This window comes from Vanellus vanellus (assembly GCF_965231255.1).
Source record: "Vanellus vanellus genome assembly, chromosome: 1".
Taxonomy (NCBI): Eukaryota; Metazoa; Chordata; class Aves; order Charadriiformes; family Charadriidae; genus Vanellus; species Vanellus vanellus.
This window is the reverse complement of record NC_138905.1, coordinates 55586584-55604970: the sequence shown is the minus strand read 5'-3', so window position 1 is coordinate 55604970 and position 18387 is coordinate 55586584. Positions and strand designations below refer to the sequence as shown.

General features: G+C 42.3%; 2 protein-coding genes across 2 annotated transcripts in view; both read left to right on the top strand.

The window, feature by feature from the left end:
- Positions 1–8522, top strand: part of GUCY2C (guanylate cyclase 2C) — a gene marked incomplete at both ends in the record, with an annotated part of 45253 nt that extends 36731 nt beyond the window's left edge. The window contains 8 exons of the mRNA XM_082498275.1: positions 473–564; positions 2103–2261; positions 3630–3822; positions 3989–4163; positions 5115–5213; positions 5975–6069; positions 6705–6781; positions 8348–8522. Of these exons, the coding sequence (XP_082354401.1) occupies positions 473–564; positions 2103–2261; positions 3630–3822; positions 3989–4163; positions 5115–5213; positions 5975–6069; positions 6705–6781; positions 8348–8522 (1065 nt within the window). The remainder of the gene's footprint in view (positions 1–472; positions 565–2102; positions 2262–3629; positions 3823–3988; positions 4164–5114; positions 5214–5974; positions 6070–6704; positions 6782–8347) is intronic.
- Positions 8523–11422: 2900 nt separating this feature from the next.
- The window catches only part of PLBD1 (phospholipase B domain containing 1), a 42498-nt gene continuing 35533 nt past the window's right edge, over positions 11423–18387 (top strand). The window contains exon 1 of the mRNA XM_082479836.1: positions 11423–11506. Coding sequence (XP_082335962.1) covers positions 11431–11506 — 76 coding nt within the window. The 5' untranslated portion in view covers positions 11423–11430. The remainder of the gene's footprint in view (positions 11507–18387) is intronic.

The window sequence follows — 18387 nt, the reverse complement described above, 5'->3', positions numbered from 1 at the left end:
CCTCAAATACACCTCTCTCCACTGATTATATCGCCCCTAAGGCTTCTTGCTCAGGTGAAAATGTCTATGTTGTAGACATCCATGTATCCAGCAACGATCCCCATTCTTTTTGGCTGAATCACCAGTTGCAGAAAAATTCCCAACTCAGGATATTGGAAATATAATTACCACAGCATTTACCTCCATGTCAATAACTGTATCTGGCACCAGCTGCCAGACTGGATCCATTTACTTGCCTTTCATTTATGTATTGCAAATTCAAGTCAAGATCATGTCACTAGTCACCACAGAGTTAAGTTTAAGATGCCTGCAATGAATGTCCTAACCATAGATTCAAAACAGTTAGTCACACATTTTAATATGTTGCTGGTCAAGAGTAACCGGAAATTCCCTAATGAACTAGTGCTGTTTAGCACCATTATCCTTCTACATCCATTACTCAGGTGGACTTTCCATAAATTTTCGTTTGAAGGTGTATACACTAGTGAAGAGCTGCTGGGAGGAAGATCCAGAGAAAAGGCCTGACTTTAAGAAAATTGAGAGTACTCTGGCTAAAATATTCAGGTGAGCAGCAGGGGCTCCATTTTTTAAGATGCTCCAAACTCCTTCTAAGTGTTTGAAAGCTCATATTTTTTAAGTATGTAAGCTGATATGATTATGATTCAGTCAGTGGAAAAACTGCGTGTCTTCAATTAGATCCTCTTTTATTCTCTGGCAGAAGCGTAAGTGAGCACGTGTGTATGTATATGTACATGTGTGTACATGAGCATCTATGCATGTATTAGCTGAGTAAGATGAGTAAGATGATCACCATACCTCAAACTGGTACATTGTGAAAGTAGCAAGCTGGATAATTAGAGATTTAAATCATTCACGTAATTCACCCCCTGTCTCTAGTCAAGAGTTGGATAGTGACTCATGTTGTCCAAGTTTCGGGAAATGAATGCACATAAATGTTTGGAGGATGATTAGAAAGTTTGGATGAGCTGGGTTGTGCCATAAATGAGTTTGGATGGGTCTAAATTAAGCTGACTAGAAGTGTTGGGTTGTAACTCACCAGAAGTATTAATTACAGGGTTTTGTTAGTATAAAGTTGTGGGATAATAAGGGCCATAGCTGGATAAACCCTCTGGGCTTATACAGGCCTTTCACCTGGCCAATGCTGCATTTTTCCTACAGAGTTTGGTCTGAATTAATTATTTCGGTGTCCAAACATCTGAATTAATTATTTTGATGTCCAGTGAGCTTTTAATCAATTCTCTTGGGAAATTGCTCCTCGGTTTAAAGCTCTCCTCATCAACAAATGCCAACAGTACTCACATCATTTTACACTTCACATGGGCAGAAGGATAACTGCACTATGCATAACTGAATGTATTAATTGAATAATCTTACTGCAGCTGAATATAAAGACGTCCTGGTTCAGCTCTTAAGCCTCCATCCCACAAAAGCAAAGAGGTTGCCTCTTGTGACATGCAACACGGTGTTTTCCTCATGGGGGGTCCAAGACGGTGCATCACTGACACAAAGATTTGTTTAAAGTAAGAATGGCTTTAAAGTCCAGTTGGGTACAATAGTAATCTGAGTTAGTAAAATGGAGTCTGCAAGATCTTGTGAGCAATACTAGCCTGAGGGCTGCTAATTGTTACATTGAATTGCTCTATCTTCTACACAGGCAACCCCGTATTGTCTTAATCTTTCTGGCTGAAGTCCCCATCTAAACGTTATATGCAAGTTTCTGTCTACTATCTTTAGCTTCCTCTCAGGATTTGAGCTTGTCAGTTACTTTTAACAAATGAACGTTCATGGATTACCCAAGGTAGCCTGGAGTTGAGAATATTAGCAGGGCTAGGTGATTTAAGGGTGCTTTAAGAATCACCAGCTCCAACTGACAAGCATGGATCACAGACTTTCAATTCATACTCATAAGCCCTCTAAGCAACAAAAAGAATGATGCACTCGAGGCACTTTGCCTTCTAACTACATGGAAGTCAAACACTAGAGTTTTCTGTGGCTCTTTTTTTTGCCTGCTTTTGCCTCTTTCAACAATGTGTCTCCATCAGCCTTTCTTATTGGCTCCTGTCTATTTCTGTTATTCACAGTAACTACCATGGCCAGACCAATGAAAGCTACATGGATACCCTGATCCGGCGTCTACAGCTGTATTCCCGGAACTTGGAGCACCTGGTGGAGGAAAGGACAGAGCTATACAAAGCAGAGCGAGACAGAGCAGACAGGCTTAATTTCATGTTACTTCCAAGGTAACTGGCCAGGAGGATTTTCACGGACATGTTATTTACTTATATCATCTGATTCTTGGAGAGTGAGGGTTGGGATTAATATTAATTTTCTACTTCCTTCCCCTCTAATCGTATCCTGCTAGGGTGGAAAGAAAAGAAGCTGTCCCTGAGGTCTCCACCCTACAGTGGAGTTTCATGCAAGAGGGTACTGGGACCCATTATCTTCCTCAACTTCTCTTCATGCACAGGATTGCCCTTTCCAGCACAAACAACTTTTTCACTGCCTTCCTGAGAACACTTACATCTACAGCGATCCCATATCGGAGAGCTCTGTTCTGCTCTAGCACCTTGCTAGGTAGAAGAAGTGTCTCCAGCTGGAGAGCAGGAGTGCAGTCCAACTTCAGGCTGGGATTTAGCAATGCAACAGAGGGGCTGAGGTGGGCTGGGCCATACTGGGCCAGACTGAGCTAGATGGATGCTTCAGAGTATAGTATAGGACAAGTATTATTGATATTGCAATATTGGTAATACCATTAATTTTGGTATTGCATACATTTGGAACAGTAAAACTACCCTGGTATGTCATTACCAGTTTGAAGGGCATTTAAGTAGTCAGGGTTTTGATTTTATGACTCATCTTAAAAAAAAGTGTCTGTTCAATCCAGTTTGGGGGAAAATTTGAAATGATTTGTCTGTGTAGACCGTGCAACAAGGAATCTTTGTTTCCTTCCACTCTTTGTTGTTCCTACCACTCTATTATTGTCTCTTTGTTGCACAGCATTGTGCAACACCTATAATTTTCTGTGTCTCTTTCAATTATAATATTTCCACTAGGAACAGGTATTTTCCTGCATTTAGAAATGCAAGAAAATGAAGGTCCCTCTAAATAGATATTGACTGTCATGGTATTGAATTTTTGCTCCATAAAATTATCAGACTATGATATCTCATCTGAAATCAGGATGAGGTGATGTAATTACCAGGATTAAATTACTTCTGCACTAGGGAAATAGAAAAATATGTCTGTTCTTACTTATTGTGTGGGTAGAATGTAGGTCTACATGTCAGAATTTCTGTTGTAAATTTGACTCAATATCCCTATTTCTTAGCCAAGAAGCTCAGTTTCCTGTGCCTCAGTTTCCTCATGGCTGTTAACACACTTGGATTTTGTAAGACTGTAGTGCATTAATTAACATTAGTAAGTGCTTTGAGGTCCCTGGCTGAAAGGCACTATAAGCATCTAAAAATGCGATTACACTTGCAGTTTTCAGCAAACTATTTGATGTTTCCTACACAGAAAGCAATGATGTGGTTGGGTTGCACATAAAAATACCTTTAATATTAAACACAGACTACTCATCTGTCTTCCTGCCTTCTCTATTTCCACAGGCCAGTAGTAAAGTCTTTGAAGGAGACTGGCCTGGTAGAGCCAGAGCTATTTGAAGAAGTCACTATCTACTTCAGTGACATTGTTGGCTTCACCACACTCTGCAAATACAGCACCCCTATGGAGGTGGTAGATATGCTGAATGATATCTACAAGAACTTTGACCACATTCTCGACCATCATGATGTTTACAAGGTGATTAGCTCCGTGCTTTTCTCAGTTAACAACCAGGGGACACACAAATCAAATTGGACGATACGGTGGATTTGGAATGTGCCTTCTAAGCAAAGACAAAAGAGAGAAAACCAGGTTGAGATTACCTCATGTCTGCAGGTAGTGAGTTCTAATTTTGTTTCCACAGGTGGAGACCATTGGTGATGCCTACATGGTGGTGAGTGGTTTACCAAAGAGGAATGGCAACCGGCATGCCGTAGACATCTCCATGATGGCTCTGGACATCCTCAGCTTCATGGGATCTTTTGAACTGAGACACCTGCCGGGTCTGCCTGTTTGGATTCGCATTGGAATTCACTCTGGTACGCAGTAGTGGTAGATCAACAATGACAATGTTGTTGCCTTGGTTTTGAAGAGGATAGACACCCATAGAAGATCTGGCAGTACAGCATATGCAACTGCTCTCCTCATAAAGAATCAGGTTGAAAACACTGTACCTTGGAGCAAGAGCAACAGAAGTAAATAAGCCACTGGTTTGCTCTCCCAAAGTGAAATAGCCCATACCCATTCATTCATAGCTTAAGTCAGTAGCTAGGAAGAGCAGCTGCCATTGTTCCTGCTATGATTAAGCCAGCTGTATCAAATAAGCTTTCACAGATTGCTCCTTCCTGACCAAAGTGGAGATCAGATATGCTTGTCTAGCCACAAAATGCAGGCCTGTATTTTATGCTTTTGGAGGCAAAAGTTCTGACAAGCCTATATGGGAATTCATATTTTAATTAATCCATAAAAATAATTTTTATCAAAGAGGAACTGCAGGTAGCTCAAGCAGATAGCTCCCAAGTACTTTGGGAAATTTTGTCTTTTCATTTTTGTTTGTTTCAACAACCACCTGAACACCAGCTGCCAGGGGAGGAACATATCAGTGAAAGCGAGTGAGGCACTGGGAAACCCTTTGAGGCATCACTATGCACCCCTCCATAATGAAGCTTTTTATCTTTTCCTCTTGCTTCCAAAACCAACAGTTAATAACTGCATTTTTTTTCTGCACAAAAATTGTGTTTAAATACATTTAACACTGTGCATCTCTCTCCTTCTTATGATCTTATTGGATTATGCAAGACAAACAGAGCTAGGCTTGGTTTGGAGTGGAAGGGGAGACCACCAGATACTTTGGGAAATGAGGTACAGAGTATTGTCATCAGTGAGAACTCCAGAAGGTACTGCACTGCTGTGCAACAGTGAGACAACTTCCAAACAAATAGTGTCTTGATCCACCCTTTTTTTTTTCATTCTCTGTGTCCCATTTCTAGGTCCATGTGCGGCTGGTGTGGTTGGAATAAAAATGCCTCGTTACTGTTTGTTTGGAGATACAGTGAACACAGCTTCGCGGATGGAATCCACAGGATTGCGTAAGGATTTAATTTTAGCTGTCAGTGTAACAGGACCAGAGGTTATTGGTTAGTGACTGAAGTGTCTGTTTTCAGCTGAGAACAACTTATTATCAGCTTGCAGAAGTTTTAAAGATTGAGAAGCCCTATTTGTTTTGATTATCAATTGTTTCCCTGTCCTGCTGGGCAACGAAGAATTGTTCCTTGTTCATGCTTCAGTGCTGGTAACGGGGAGTACACAGGCTGGTTCACTGGCTGAGTTCCTGTGGAAGATATGATACTTATGTGCCTGGGATTTAATTTCACCCTACGAATGGTAGATTTTAGTTCAACCTAGAATTGTATTACAGCTCTGTTGTGTAAATATGCTGACTGTGTATTTTAAGTTGAAGCAATTATGTCTTCAATTTCACCATTAGGGAACTGCGCCAAGAGCCAGTTTGTCTTCCTCCTGTGCAGTGTCTTCACACGATTATTCTCTGTATAGGACACTCCCTCCCAATTATTCTTTTCCCTTTTGGCATCTAAATACTATGGATACCATGGTCACCTGTGTTTCAGATCAACGGCTGTACCAGCTGTCCCTCCTTAGATACAATGCTACGTAGTGGAGTCAGATTTTTCGTACAGTGGTGTAACCGATTCTCATTTAATTTGACTCTCAGAAGTTATGTTGATAATAATTAGAGGAGCTTCTGCTACAGCACCAATGTTCGCATATACTTAATATGATTATGTGGTACATTTCCAGATTGTACTTTTGTTGTGTCTTTATTTTTTAGCTTTAAGGATTCATGTAAATGGTTCCACTATTAACATCCTGAAAAGAACAGACTGCCGATTCCAGTATGAAGTGAGAGGAGAAACGTACTTGAAGGTAACTTTTACCACGTGCATGTATGAACACAGAGAAGAGGAATACTGTAAAAGTCTTATATAGCTGAGAGTAACCCGTAACTTCATTAACAGCTGGGGAACAAGGGTTACTGATCAATTGGTATTACAGACTCTAGCAGCTGAAGACACTTCTATAAAGGCAATGAAGGGCTCCCTAAGTCATAAAATAAAGCAACATAAAGATATGAAGAATAAATGAAACATACCATTTGTAACAGAAAATTGTAGAGTGAATTAATCAGATGGAAGAGAAGATGAATCTGTTGTTAATTTGCTCATGCTCCGATAGCTGACTGTCTATCTACCAATCCATTTATTCCAGTCTATTACACTTGGGGGATGTCTGCACTCGGGAGCTGGTGGCAGGCGGCACAGCTCACCTCTCCCATGGCGTGTGTTTCAGGTCACGGAGCAAGGGAGCGGGTGTGCAGCTGCATCTCCCCCATTACTCTTGTTCTTACATCTGATGTTTAATCCTTTCCTGTAAGCAACACTTAAGGAAAACAAGCAAAGGCAAACATAGCAATGGGCAATACAGTATTATTTAAGTAAATTAACTACAGGAAACTGCATTCTAATCTCTAAATTGTGCTTTCTCTTGTCATACATCTTTAGGGCAGAGGAACAGAGATTACCTACTGGCTGACGGGTACTGAGGACAAGAAATACAATCTCCCAACACCTCCTTCTGTGTAAGATGGTCTTTATATGTGGAAAGGGAAGAGAAATTCTCAGTCTTTGCACTTTAGCCTTCACTAGTCCTCCCTGGCACTTGTGGGTTTTTTTTGATACCACTGAACTTGCCTTCAGTATTTAAAGGCTTAACAGTGTATGTGCATATAAACATGTGTAAATATTCATGATGTGGGACTATGCATAGGACGAAGGTTATTTGCATATATAAGCGCTTAACGGGTTCATTTCCTTGGAAGGGAAATAAGACTTACTGGAAAAGCTGCTGATGTGGTTTGTGCAAGAGATGGACAGGAAAATGAAACACATTCATACTCCCAAAACTTTAGTCCTAATGGCACCTGTGTGTGACAGTACAGTGAGAGGATAACTGCAACTGGATGTGCAGCTCTCTGTAACACCATGTTATGCCTGTAAGCTCTTGGGGGGGAATTTGTAGGAGGAATGAAACTTGAGGATTTTGAGCAGTATTCTGCAGAAGAGGCAGACAAAGTTACTGCAGTATTGCATAGGCATAAAGTCTTTAAAAATTGAACAGAACTTTACTTTGTAATACACAGGAGATAAGTTATCAAGAAAAAAGATATGAGCTTGATGTCCTGGAACTGAGCTATCATTTTGCATTAGTATTGGATAAAATAGAGTAATAGAGAAGTGTTGTTTTTGAGAAACCGTGCAAAATTGAAGTCAGGATAAATGGTTGCATTTACTTCATGTGTATTTTGCATATGAGTAGTGCATTATTTCCTGCAAACTCACTAAATGTCTAAGTTCATCACTTTCTGCTCTAAACTCCTGTGTACAGTCAGTCTTCACTAAGTGGGAATTTGCTGCCATCTGCTTTGAAATGACAGTGTTTCAGTACAACTTGAAGCAATTACATAAAGTACAAGTGTTTGTCTCTGGGCTGAGCAGGAAATTACTCTTTTGTAAAATCAGAACTTTTTTGAATTAATATGATCAGTTGAGACTATCACAATTATTGAATTGGCAATTCTAATCAACTACTGGAAGTACCTCTTGAGCTGGATTACTGTTGTCAGTGATGTTTTTGTTTCCGCTTCCTCATATTGGCTGTGACTGACAAAATTGCCCCTTAAAATTGTCATATGTGGGTATTCCAGCAAAAGCCAGACACACTGCAGAAATTTATGAAAAGGTGGCAACTCTGCTACTGAAGGCCACCCGAAGTTGAATAGTGGAAGTGCTGGCATCAGTAATGGTGTTGAGAGCTAGAATCTATTTTGATTTGGAGTTAGTCTAATTCATGTCTTCCTTTTCATGCAAATGATGCTGAAGTTTTTTTTTAAGGTCGATAATGACACAGCTCCAGACCTCCTGTGCAGAGACAGTGAGCTGTACTAGCTTAAAAAAATCATATGTAAATCCTGAATTTTGTTCCCAAATCCAGAACCTGAATCTGGTTCTGCCCACACTTTCTATCAGTAGTATGGGAATATCATGAAGATAAACATAGGATAGAAATGTTTAAAAACCAGTGGGGATCTGGGGATCACTAAAAACACGTGAATCACTGATTTTTTTTTCCATCCTGTCACTCTCAGGGAAAATCAGCAGCGGTTACATGATGACTTAGCAGAGATGATAACAAATACTCTTCAGAAAAGGGAAAACGAAGGGTTCAAGACACGGGAGCTTTCACGGGTAGCTAGCTACCGATCAGGTACCCTGGAATACCTGCAATTGGCCAGCACAGAGAAATCTGCCACATATCTTTAAAACTGGATGTCTAGTAGGACTCAAAAAGCTGCAGCAACTCTCTGGAATACTTCATGTGAAGGCTGGAGGCTTATACTTCCAGCTAGAGGAGAAAGAAGATACCTTTTCAAGCATCCTTTATACCATCCAACTTGCTAGCAGTAAATCAAACCTCTCTTCACTGTAATGTCGAAATTGTCGGATGACTTCAGTAGGACACATGCAGCCTGATTTGAGGTAAATGAGTCCAGAAAATAGTTCTGGGTTTTTTTTGGTTTGGTTAGTGTTTTAAACGTGATAGCCTGTTCAGTAATCAAATTCTAAAAATATTCACAGCAAAGCCTTAATTTTTCATGATTTTAAAATGTATTTAATTTGTAATTTTTATTTGAAGAAAGATTTGGTATAATATATTTGAAAATAACATTAAACATATCATATGTAAATCCTGGATACGTTGCCATTTTACTGCTTCTGTTGTTTTCCCCTGTGTTTCATGTATTTTGTTTAATCGAGTTGACTTTGTTCAAGAGACAACGCTTCTGTTATTTACCTTGGGAGATTACTCCAGAAGTTGTACGGTTTCTAAAGCTTATCTGAATCTCTTGGGGCTGCAAAATGGAACTGGAAATCTGGCAAAAACAGACACTTTCATATCTTTTCTCCACTTCTGCTTCTGTTCCCAAACCAGAAGTGCAACAGAAATGAAGGAAACAAACTTATCTGAATTTCTTAAACCTCAGAAACTTTCAATTCAACTTTTGGATGAAGTTTCACAATGAGGCAGAATTCAGGTTTTACTAAAATGACTTGCACCATGATATTTATAACAGCTTTAAAAAGCAACCCAAGCACAGATGACGCATGTAAAAGAAAATCAGCGTTCACATGAAGAAATAACAACTAGTGAGTGAAATTTTTGCAAAAGCCTCTTGTGCATTGGTGGCTTTCAAAGCAGAGCTACTTCTTTCACCATTGTCAAATATCAGTCAGTATTCAAACCATAAAACTTGGTGCAAAATCAATCTTTTATTGTTTTGAACAGCATTTTTGTCCAAGTAAACAACCAAAAAAATTTTAAAAAAGAGCAAGTCGGTTGCCTGTGTGTTTTCTTTATCAACCTAAACTGGCTTTGTAAGAACACATACACAGAAGAACAACCTAGGTGTAAACAGATAGCTCTGAAGTGCAAAGATTCCTGGAAAAATTAACTCAGGAGCTGCTGTAGGGCTTATACTCTTGCGTAATGAATACAAATTCCTATACCCAGGAACATGATATAGACAGAAACAGCAGCTAGCATTTAATCAACAGCCACAGCTTTCAGGTTGTATGTAACCAATATTAAACGTGGACTGGCACTAATCCCATACCATTACTTCTTCGGACTGTGTCCTAATGGAAGTGTTCATTGGGATAAGGATAGGAAAAAATGGCTGGTATTCTAAAACTGGTATGTATTAAAAAGACTCCCAGTACAGTAAAAAAGTATAAAGTCTGCTATTTACTGCACTGTGGTGCCAATCAAGAAGCTTTGTCTCTATGTCTGCTGTGCTTCTTGGCACCACTGGACTATTCTGGTTGCTGTATCTGATACACTCAGCAAGCGTAGCTGTAACGCAGTGACAAGCGCTGGACTCCTCAAGCCCGAAGAAACCCACTACTACTACTACTATCTCAAGCAGAGCACAGTACGTGACAGAGATGAGTTTCTCATTTGGAAAAGCCTTTGGAAAATGCGCCTCCAGAAAAAACACAGCATGCATTCATGATAGATATTTAAGGGTTATTTTTCACTGGGGAGGCAAAAAAAAAAAAAGTAACAGCACCGTGGTTTATCCTTATCTCTTGGTGAAAAGTAGCCCAGACCAAAACAGCAATGGGTATGGAGGGATCCCTGCAGCCGGCAGTGGTGTTATAGTGCTCTTAGCCTGGGCTTGAGGCCAAGCCTTGCTATTTGGCCTGAACTGGTTGGCATGTGACCATGTTACATGAGGCTATTACAGGCACCAGTATCAAATTTGAACTATCTTAAACAATTACCGAAACACAAAGTCCTGATAACGGCAGTTTTAGGACAGTGGTAGAATAGCCAACACTGTGAGAGAAGAAAAGGCAGCATCTCAAAACGATCTGAATCACAGGGGCCGGGGAAGATGCCTCGGTAAGTTGTCCTGATCTGTAAACCCTCAGAAATGGACCATCCCTCAGCTTTTCTGCTGCAACACGTGCAGCGGTTATTCTCCTCCACAGGGCCGAGAGCCACTCTGATGTAAAAAGCAGTTTGGTAAGAGATCACCTAACTCCCATTGCTTTATGGGGGCCTTTCCTGACAAACCTTTGCCCCTGTTCGGTTAATCACCCTTGTCAAGCCCTGTGGCCCAGCAGGCACCAGCCTGGGGCTCCCCCCTTGCTGCCTTGTGCCCTGTGAGGCCAGCTGGCATGGCGGTGAGGCCCGACTTTGGCCTACAGTGAACCCCACATCCCGGCCAGGCCTCGGGGGCTTCAAACAAGCGCCGGGGTCAAAAAGCTGCCAGGGCCCAGGGCTTGCCGCCCAGCTTGACTTAACGCCTTCACTTGCACCTTCTGCCATCGTGCTGGGCTGCGAGGCAGCTGGGGTGGCGGAGTGGCTGGCAGCCCCGGGCCCAACAGCCGCCTCGGGGCCTCCGCCGCCACACTCTGGGCGGGAAGCGCGGTGTGAAAAGCGGTCGCCGCCGCCGGCCGGCCTCCCCCGGGGCACATCCCAGACCCGGAGGGGAGAGGATGGCCGGCACTGGGGGCAACCAGCCCTCTCCCCTACGACAGGGCGCCGGGGCCGGGGCGGGCGCGGGAGGAGGCGGGGGCAGCGGCGAGACCTGCCCTGAGCGAGGGAACTTCTTAAAGTCCCGCCGCCTCCCGGTGCCTAGAGGAGGCGCGGGGGAGCAGCAGCATGGCCCGGCTCGGCGGCGGCGTGTACTGCTGCTGCTGGCTCGTCCTCCTGTGGGCGGCGGCGGGGGGCCGAGCAGGTGAGGCGAGGGGGGCGGGGTGTGGGGGGGATCGCCCTGGAGCCCCTTCGTCGGGCGGGAAGGGAGGGAGGGAGGGAGAGAGCGCGGCTGCCCCCATCCCCGGGGGTGCCAGGCGACCGGGAGGGGCTGTCCCGTCAGCGGAGCCCGGCCCGGGGCTTTGCCGCGGCTCCCGAGGAGGCAGCGCTGCTCGCTCGGGCCCGCCCCGGGGGACCCGTCGGGCTCCGCGCCTCCCCTTGGGTAGCAGCTCCTCGCTGCGCCTCCTCCCCGGCTGGCTCCGGGGGAGGGGGGAAGATCCCCCGTGCCACCTTGGAAACTGGTGCGGGGCGGCGAGGGGCCTCGTTCGCCGGCAGTGCCGGGGCCGTCGCGGCGCTTAAGCCCCTCCAACCCCCGGAGGGGGCCCGGCTGCCTCCTGGGCTTGCTCCCAGAGCACCTCATGGCCCGCCGGCCGGGGCGGGTTCGGCCCCTGGCGCTTCGTGGGTGTTAAGTGCTGGCACCTCATCCCCGCGTCCTTTCAAAACATCTTCCCCGTCGTTCCCGGAATGGGCGAGGGGAAGCAAACTAAGAATTTAACAGATGGGCAGGTACCTTGAGGGCCCAGTGGTGCTGGGTTTTAATGTAATACACGCGCACGGGAATCATTTAGGATGGACCCTTCGCTGTGGTGCTGTGGCCTACAGCACGCTGCGACTTGCGTCTTTAACAGAGTTTTAGTGCTAGTTTATGGGTTAAGGTTGTCATCTGTGTTTCAGAAATTCTGTTTATGTATGATCTGATGTTTAATGGCAACACATGTTTATCTGCTCGGAAGAGTTAATTAATTTCCCAATATCTGCTTAACTTCTTGAAGTTTCTTTCTGGGGTGCAAACAGCACTTCATGCTAATTTTGTGCTCGCAGTTGTTTTTCATCATATTTGCATAATAAACTACTTCTGTTGAAGTTGTAAGGCCCCAGTTAGGGTAAATCAGTAAGTGAAACTCTTGTAACACTTTTAATCTTCCTCTGTTGACTACTATAGCTTTGCTGTCCCTTGAATTTAGAGCTTTATTTTTGGTGCAACTTCAGAGTCAGATTTGGATGCAAGCGGAATTTGGCAAATGCCGTAGTGGCACATTTTGGTGAGCTTCACAGTTTTCCATAGAATCTCAGCTTCCCACTTAGAAATTGAATTTCTCCTTGGTACGTTTGAGAAACCTTGCACATGTGGACACAATGTGGTAGCTAACTATGTCCTAGAAAAGACATGCCAGTCAGGTATGAACATAGGATTATTTTTTTTCTTCATTTCAAAGTATGAAACAGGTGTACCATCAACTGGAAGGATAGAGAAAGGAGTCAGTAATGGAGGAAATTTAGGAGGTGCTGAGCAAGTGTGGAGTACGTGAGAGTGAAGCTGTCTCTAGAGGATCAGTAAAAGTTCGTGACGGACAGCAGCTGTTTAGAGCAGAATACCCATCAGAGAATTTTAGATACCATTTGTACTGATGGTAATAGTAGTGTTGTTGGGGAGCAAATCTCACCAGGAGAATATGTCCCTCTTGTACTGCTTTTAATGAATACTGAAGACCGTAAGGGCTGGATTCAGTGCTTATCTTCTGGGAAATTCTTAATTAATTTATTAATTGCCACAAAGCACAGAGAAATTAAGGTAACAGTTGTTTTAATGTCCAGAATGTTACAAGCATCTCATTTTGCTGATGGTCCTACCTCATCTTGGAGACCTACTTTTCAAACCTTACCTTAATTGGCAAAAACTTTTAGTACTGTATTAGTAGGACTGAAGGAAGGGTCAACTGTGAGGGAGAGGGAGAGAAAGGAAGTTTAGGGTATAAAGTAGCTTTCAGCTAATACCTGACTGATTCCTTCACATCATAATTGAAGTACTGGTAGAAAGCTACCAGGTAGCAAATAAAAATGCCTTTAGGCTATTTATTGGAGTAAACTTGGCCTTCAGCACTGTGAATTGTCTAGATTTTTTTAAAAAAAAAAAAATTTGTTCATTGTTCTACAGCATTTTGAATGCCTTGAAGATTCTTCATACTGTTTGGAAACTGTTTCTAGAGAATGTTCTCTGTTAAAAATTACTTAAATTTAGGGACTATGAGATTAGTGAAGCTACTTGTGAAATGACTGTTTTTGTTTCCTCTGTGGATGACCTATACTGGGAACCTATAACTGTTTTGGCAAGTTTTCTGTATCAGCTAAGCTTTACTAGTAAGTAATCTTGTATGGTTTTCATGTTCACAAGACTCAAACTCTTAATTTATAGTTCACATTTGAATACTGCTTCTCTCTCATGTAAGCACAAATCAAGGGATTAGGCTTCAAATAATGACAGGCTTGTTAAAGGCAAATTGAAAAATTACTTAGACCTGAAATGTATGAGGAAATAGGATGAATAAAGCCAGTAGAATAGAAAACACAAATAGCTTATATTCATGCAGAACAAGAAAGCATTTACTCCTTTAATTGAAAATTACTGGGTTTCGTGTTAAGTTCTTGTGTGGTTTAAGTTAATCTCTAAAGAAGTCCTGAAGTACTTAACATTTGTTTTATAATGGATTCCAATCATAACTGTACTTTGAAATATCAGTTGCACTTTAGAGGTATACAGTCGTCTTTAAACAGTTAAAAGCCTGGTTCTAAAATGTTTAGTGGGGAAATAGGGCAAGCTCTATCTAATTACAAAATTGAATGGAAATATCAGGTTGTTATTATTATTATTATGGCTGACCTGAAATATTTAAATGCTATACTGTGCTAACATAATCTTTATTACTGAACATTAGCTGTAGGAGAGGGTGTACTGAAAACAGATGTGAAACTTTGTGCTAGTTCTTTTGTGTTTCTAAGTTGAGCAAAACTAGTTTTCAATGACACAGCAGAGTGATAGATTCCTTATTTAGTGGAAAGTGTACGGGTGGAATCTATGAAGTACATCTGAGCACCTCTACGAAAAAAGGCTTCACCTTTGAAAAGCCATAGCTAAAAATAAGCATGTAAAATATAGACAAAAATTAGTAGTTAAGGAAGCCAGTGGTTTTCCTATTATTAGGAGATGCTCACAGTTGATAATTTAACTTGGCTTGTTACATGCAACCTAACCAGTGCTTTGTTGCTTGTGAGTTAGCTTGTTTGTCAGACTAAGGAAAAACACAAATATTAATTCTCACCCTCAAGCCTTGTAGCTCTTTCATCTGCAAGGAAGAGGGAGTTCTGTTAATTTCTCTAATTAGAAAGTCCAGTAGCCTATCTAGATATATGTGTTTTAAAAACAACTCATGGCTTGGAAAGCATAAGAAAAAGCAGCTGTTGCACATTGCTGAACAAATTTTACTGGCATTCTTAAGGTATGTCAGGTGTTATTTTTGTAGGTGTCATTTATTTAATAAATATTAGTGGCAGTTATCAAATAGCGTGTTTGTTAGATGGTCTTGGGCCATCTTGCTGTACTGCACTCTGTTTTTCTTCCTCATCTTCTTTATCCATTCTTTCATTACAAATTACTGCTACTCTTCCATGTCCTCTTCAGCATCCAATTTCTTCTTTTTTTTCATCTTGCCTCAGTCCTCTCACTTAGTATTTCCTTTAACTGCTTTCTCTATATTGTCACAAGCAACTATGTATTTCCACTCTCCGCTGCCACCAAATACAAGACAGACAAGCTCTGCTTTTAACATAACATTGGCAATGTCTGTATTGAGCCAAAAAGGTGGAGAATGGATTTGGCATTTCAGCCTGAAAACCAAGGGGGCTACCAACACCTCCTAGTCATGGCTGAAATATCTTAATTTTTTCTCTTATTTAGCATATAATCTTGGCAGAAAGCAGATACTTCTCACTTGTTGAAGAAGTTTCAGCACTCTCCCAACTATATTCTAGATCCTATTTCTGTATCTTTATTTGGCAGAAGCATGAATGTATCTTTAAAAAGAGGCTGTTTGAGGAAAGGGTTCTCCCAGTCCCTACTAACTGCAGGAAAGAGAAGGAACACTTGTTTATTTCCAGGCTTGTTTTGCCATTGCATTTCTCCACTTCTGTCTCCCACCATACAGTGCACTGGTGGTTGTAGTGGAACTGTGCATCCCTGATGCTATGCAGTTTTCCTGGCCGGCTGGTTGCACGAGGGGAATGGTGACTCCATTGACCCACCCTATCCCAAGGGATTTTGAGTCATTTATTGCAGTAAATAGTGTGTGCTTTGGCTTGATATTTAGGTTATTCTAAGCAATACTGTTGTGGAGTAGCCACAGATTATCACAGTCTTTTCTGCTTTTTAGAGTCCTGAAAGCAGGCAATAGGCTGAAACGCTTGTCAGGATTCTCAGCTACACACTGGGAGGTCTAACTTCAATGATAAAAGGGTGATTTGTAGATTCATGGAGATGTATTGGTAACTTCTTACATTTGGATCAAATGCAACAACGGCTGGGATAAGAGATGCTAGGGCCCCTGCCTCACCCTCCAAAAATAAATATAAAAATGCCAGCATTTTATTCAAGGGGAAGGTTCCTTTTGTTGCAGAACACATATGGGATTGTTTGGAAATGTGCAGTTGCTTCTTGTATATCTATATTCCATGTTATACTTCAGTTCTGGTTTCCTTGGCAAAGGTAGTGCTGCTAGTTTAGATGAACGCAGATTAAAATTGTAACAGACTGGGTGATAGCAAATGCTTTGATTACATTGTAGTGTAAGCGTGTTTTAAGTGTATACAGATTTATAAGCTTGTAGTTTTAACTCCATCTGTAGCAAGATAAAGACTTACCTTCTAAATTATAACAATTACTGTATGATTATATATATATTCCTTGAAATAAACATGGCAATTTCATATGTAGGTATTTTAACACTTTAGACCAGGGAAACTAGATTTGTGGAAACCGCCATAAAATTTAATGAGGTCAGGGGGAAGTTTTAGCTGGTTTTGTCACAGCTGACCGTATCTTCTCCTTTCTCCACAAATGCATTAAAAACTGAAGTAGCTTTCTGTATCAGGAACGGTGTGGCCAGCAGGACTGGGGCAGTGACCGTTCCCTTGTACTTGGCACTGGTGAGGGCCCCACTTCAAGTGCTGTGTTCAGTTTTGGGCCCCTCATGACAAGACAGACATTGAGGTGCTGGAGCGTGTCCAGAGAAGGGCAATGGAGCTGGTGAGGGGTCTGGAGCACAAGTCCTGTGAGCAGTGGCTGAGAGACCTGGGGGTGTTCAGCCTGGAGAAGAGGAGGCTGAGGGGAGGCCTTTTTGCTCTCTACAGCTCCCTGAAAGGAGGGTGTAGTTAGGGGCGGTCGGTCTCTGCTCCCATGGAACAGGCGATGGGACAAGAGGGAACGGCCTCAAGTTGTGCCAGGGAAGGTTTAAGATGGAGATTAAGAGAAATGTATTCAGCAAAAGGGTTGTCAAGCACTGGCACAGACTGCCCAGGGCAGTGGTGGGGTCTCCATCCCTGGAGGTGTTTAACAGATGGGCAGACGTGGTGCTGAGGGACATGGGTTAGTGGTGGGTTTGGCAGCGATGGGTTAATGGTTGGACTTGATGATCTTAAAGGTCCCTTCCAACCAAAACGATTCTATGAAATGGGATGATGAGTGAATGAGTAGGGGGGGGAAATCAGTAGTGGGAAATGATCTTTTCCAGCATCATTAAGTCACATCTACGACCGCTGTCTTGATGTTATTCCTCTAAAGGCCTCTCCAGGCTTTTTGCAAATTATCCTGTAATTTAATGTTTTCCCCTTCTCTCCCATCCTTTTCTAGTCCTGGTTTTCTTCAGTTTAAGTTTGTCATATAGTGAAGTTGGGGCAGGATAAGCTCCAAGGGTAATTTTAAAGTTTGTTCTGACTTTTGAAAATAGCTCTGCATGTTCATGCTCTGGCAGAGCATAAAACAAAGAAACACAGTCTGCTGTGTTAGAATACCCGTGTCAGATCAGTCTGTCTGGCACCAGTATTAGCCTTCTTTTAAAAAAAAGAAAGCAATGGCTATTTTGCTTTGGGCAGAAGAAAGTTTGTTTGACATACCTGTTTAGTCTGTGGGCACCAATAACAATACCTAGCTGCCCTGGTTCTTCTTGACTACTCGCCACCTCTCCACAGCCTACTGAAGAGATGGGAAGATGATCATCTTTTCTTCTACTTCGTACTTGCTCTTTTTACCCATTCCTCGGCTGTCTTTGTGTACTGGGCATGTGGCCTGCCTCTCCTCTGCCCTGCAGCGGGCTTCTTTGTTGGAATCAGCCTTCCTCTTTACTGGGGGACAGGCTAGTTGTCTTCTGTACTGACCCCTTGCACCACTTATTCAAGGGACCTCCCTTTCCATGATCTCTTTGCTTAGGTAAGCTTCAACTTTGTAAGGTGGCCTTTGGCTCTCTTTAGTGATGACCCTTATCAGCTTGCTTTTCTTTTTGTAGGTTTTCAGTCTGAGTGATTCCCGTGTTTACCCTTAAACTAATATTGCAATTACTGCTTGTACTACTAGAAGATACTTAGAGAGACAACAGAAAACTAAGATTATAACTGCTTGAAGAGTTATCCAAAGTATGTCATGTCTCAGTCCTTTAAATAGCCTCAGTACCTGGCAGATGAAAAACATGTTTTTAAACACTGTGTTCCAAGTCTGTGAAATGACTTCATCCCTAAATAGATTCATGTAAAAACTTCTGTTCATAGAAGGGGGGAGGGGAAGACCCACAGTTCCTTCTGTTTTTGCTAGTGCTTTTCCTGTTCATGTGAGAAGTGTCTCTAGTACATTATGAAGACTGACATAGGGCATAGTGGTACAAAGTCTAGCTGGAGGCCAGTGACTAGTGGTGTATGCCAGTGGTTGATACTGTTCAGCATCTTCCTTAATGATGGGGCAGAGTGTATCATCAGCAATTTTGCTGA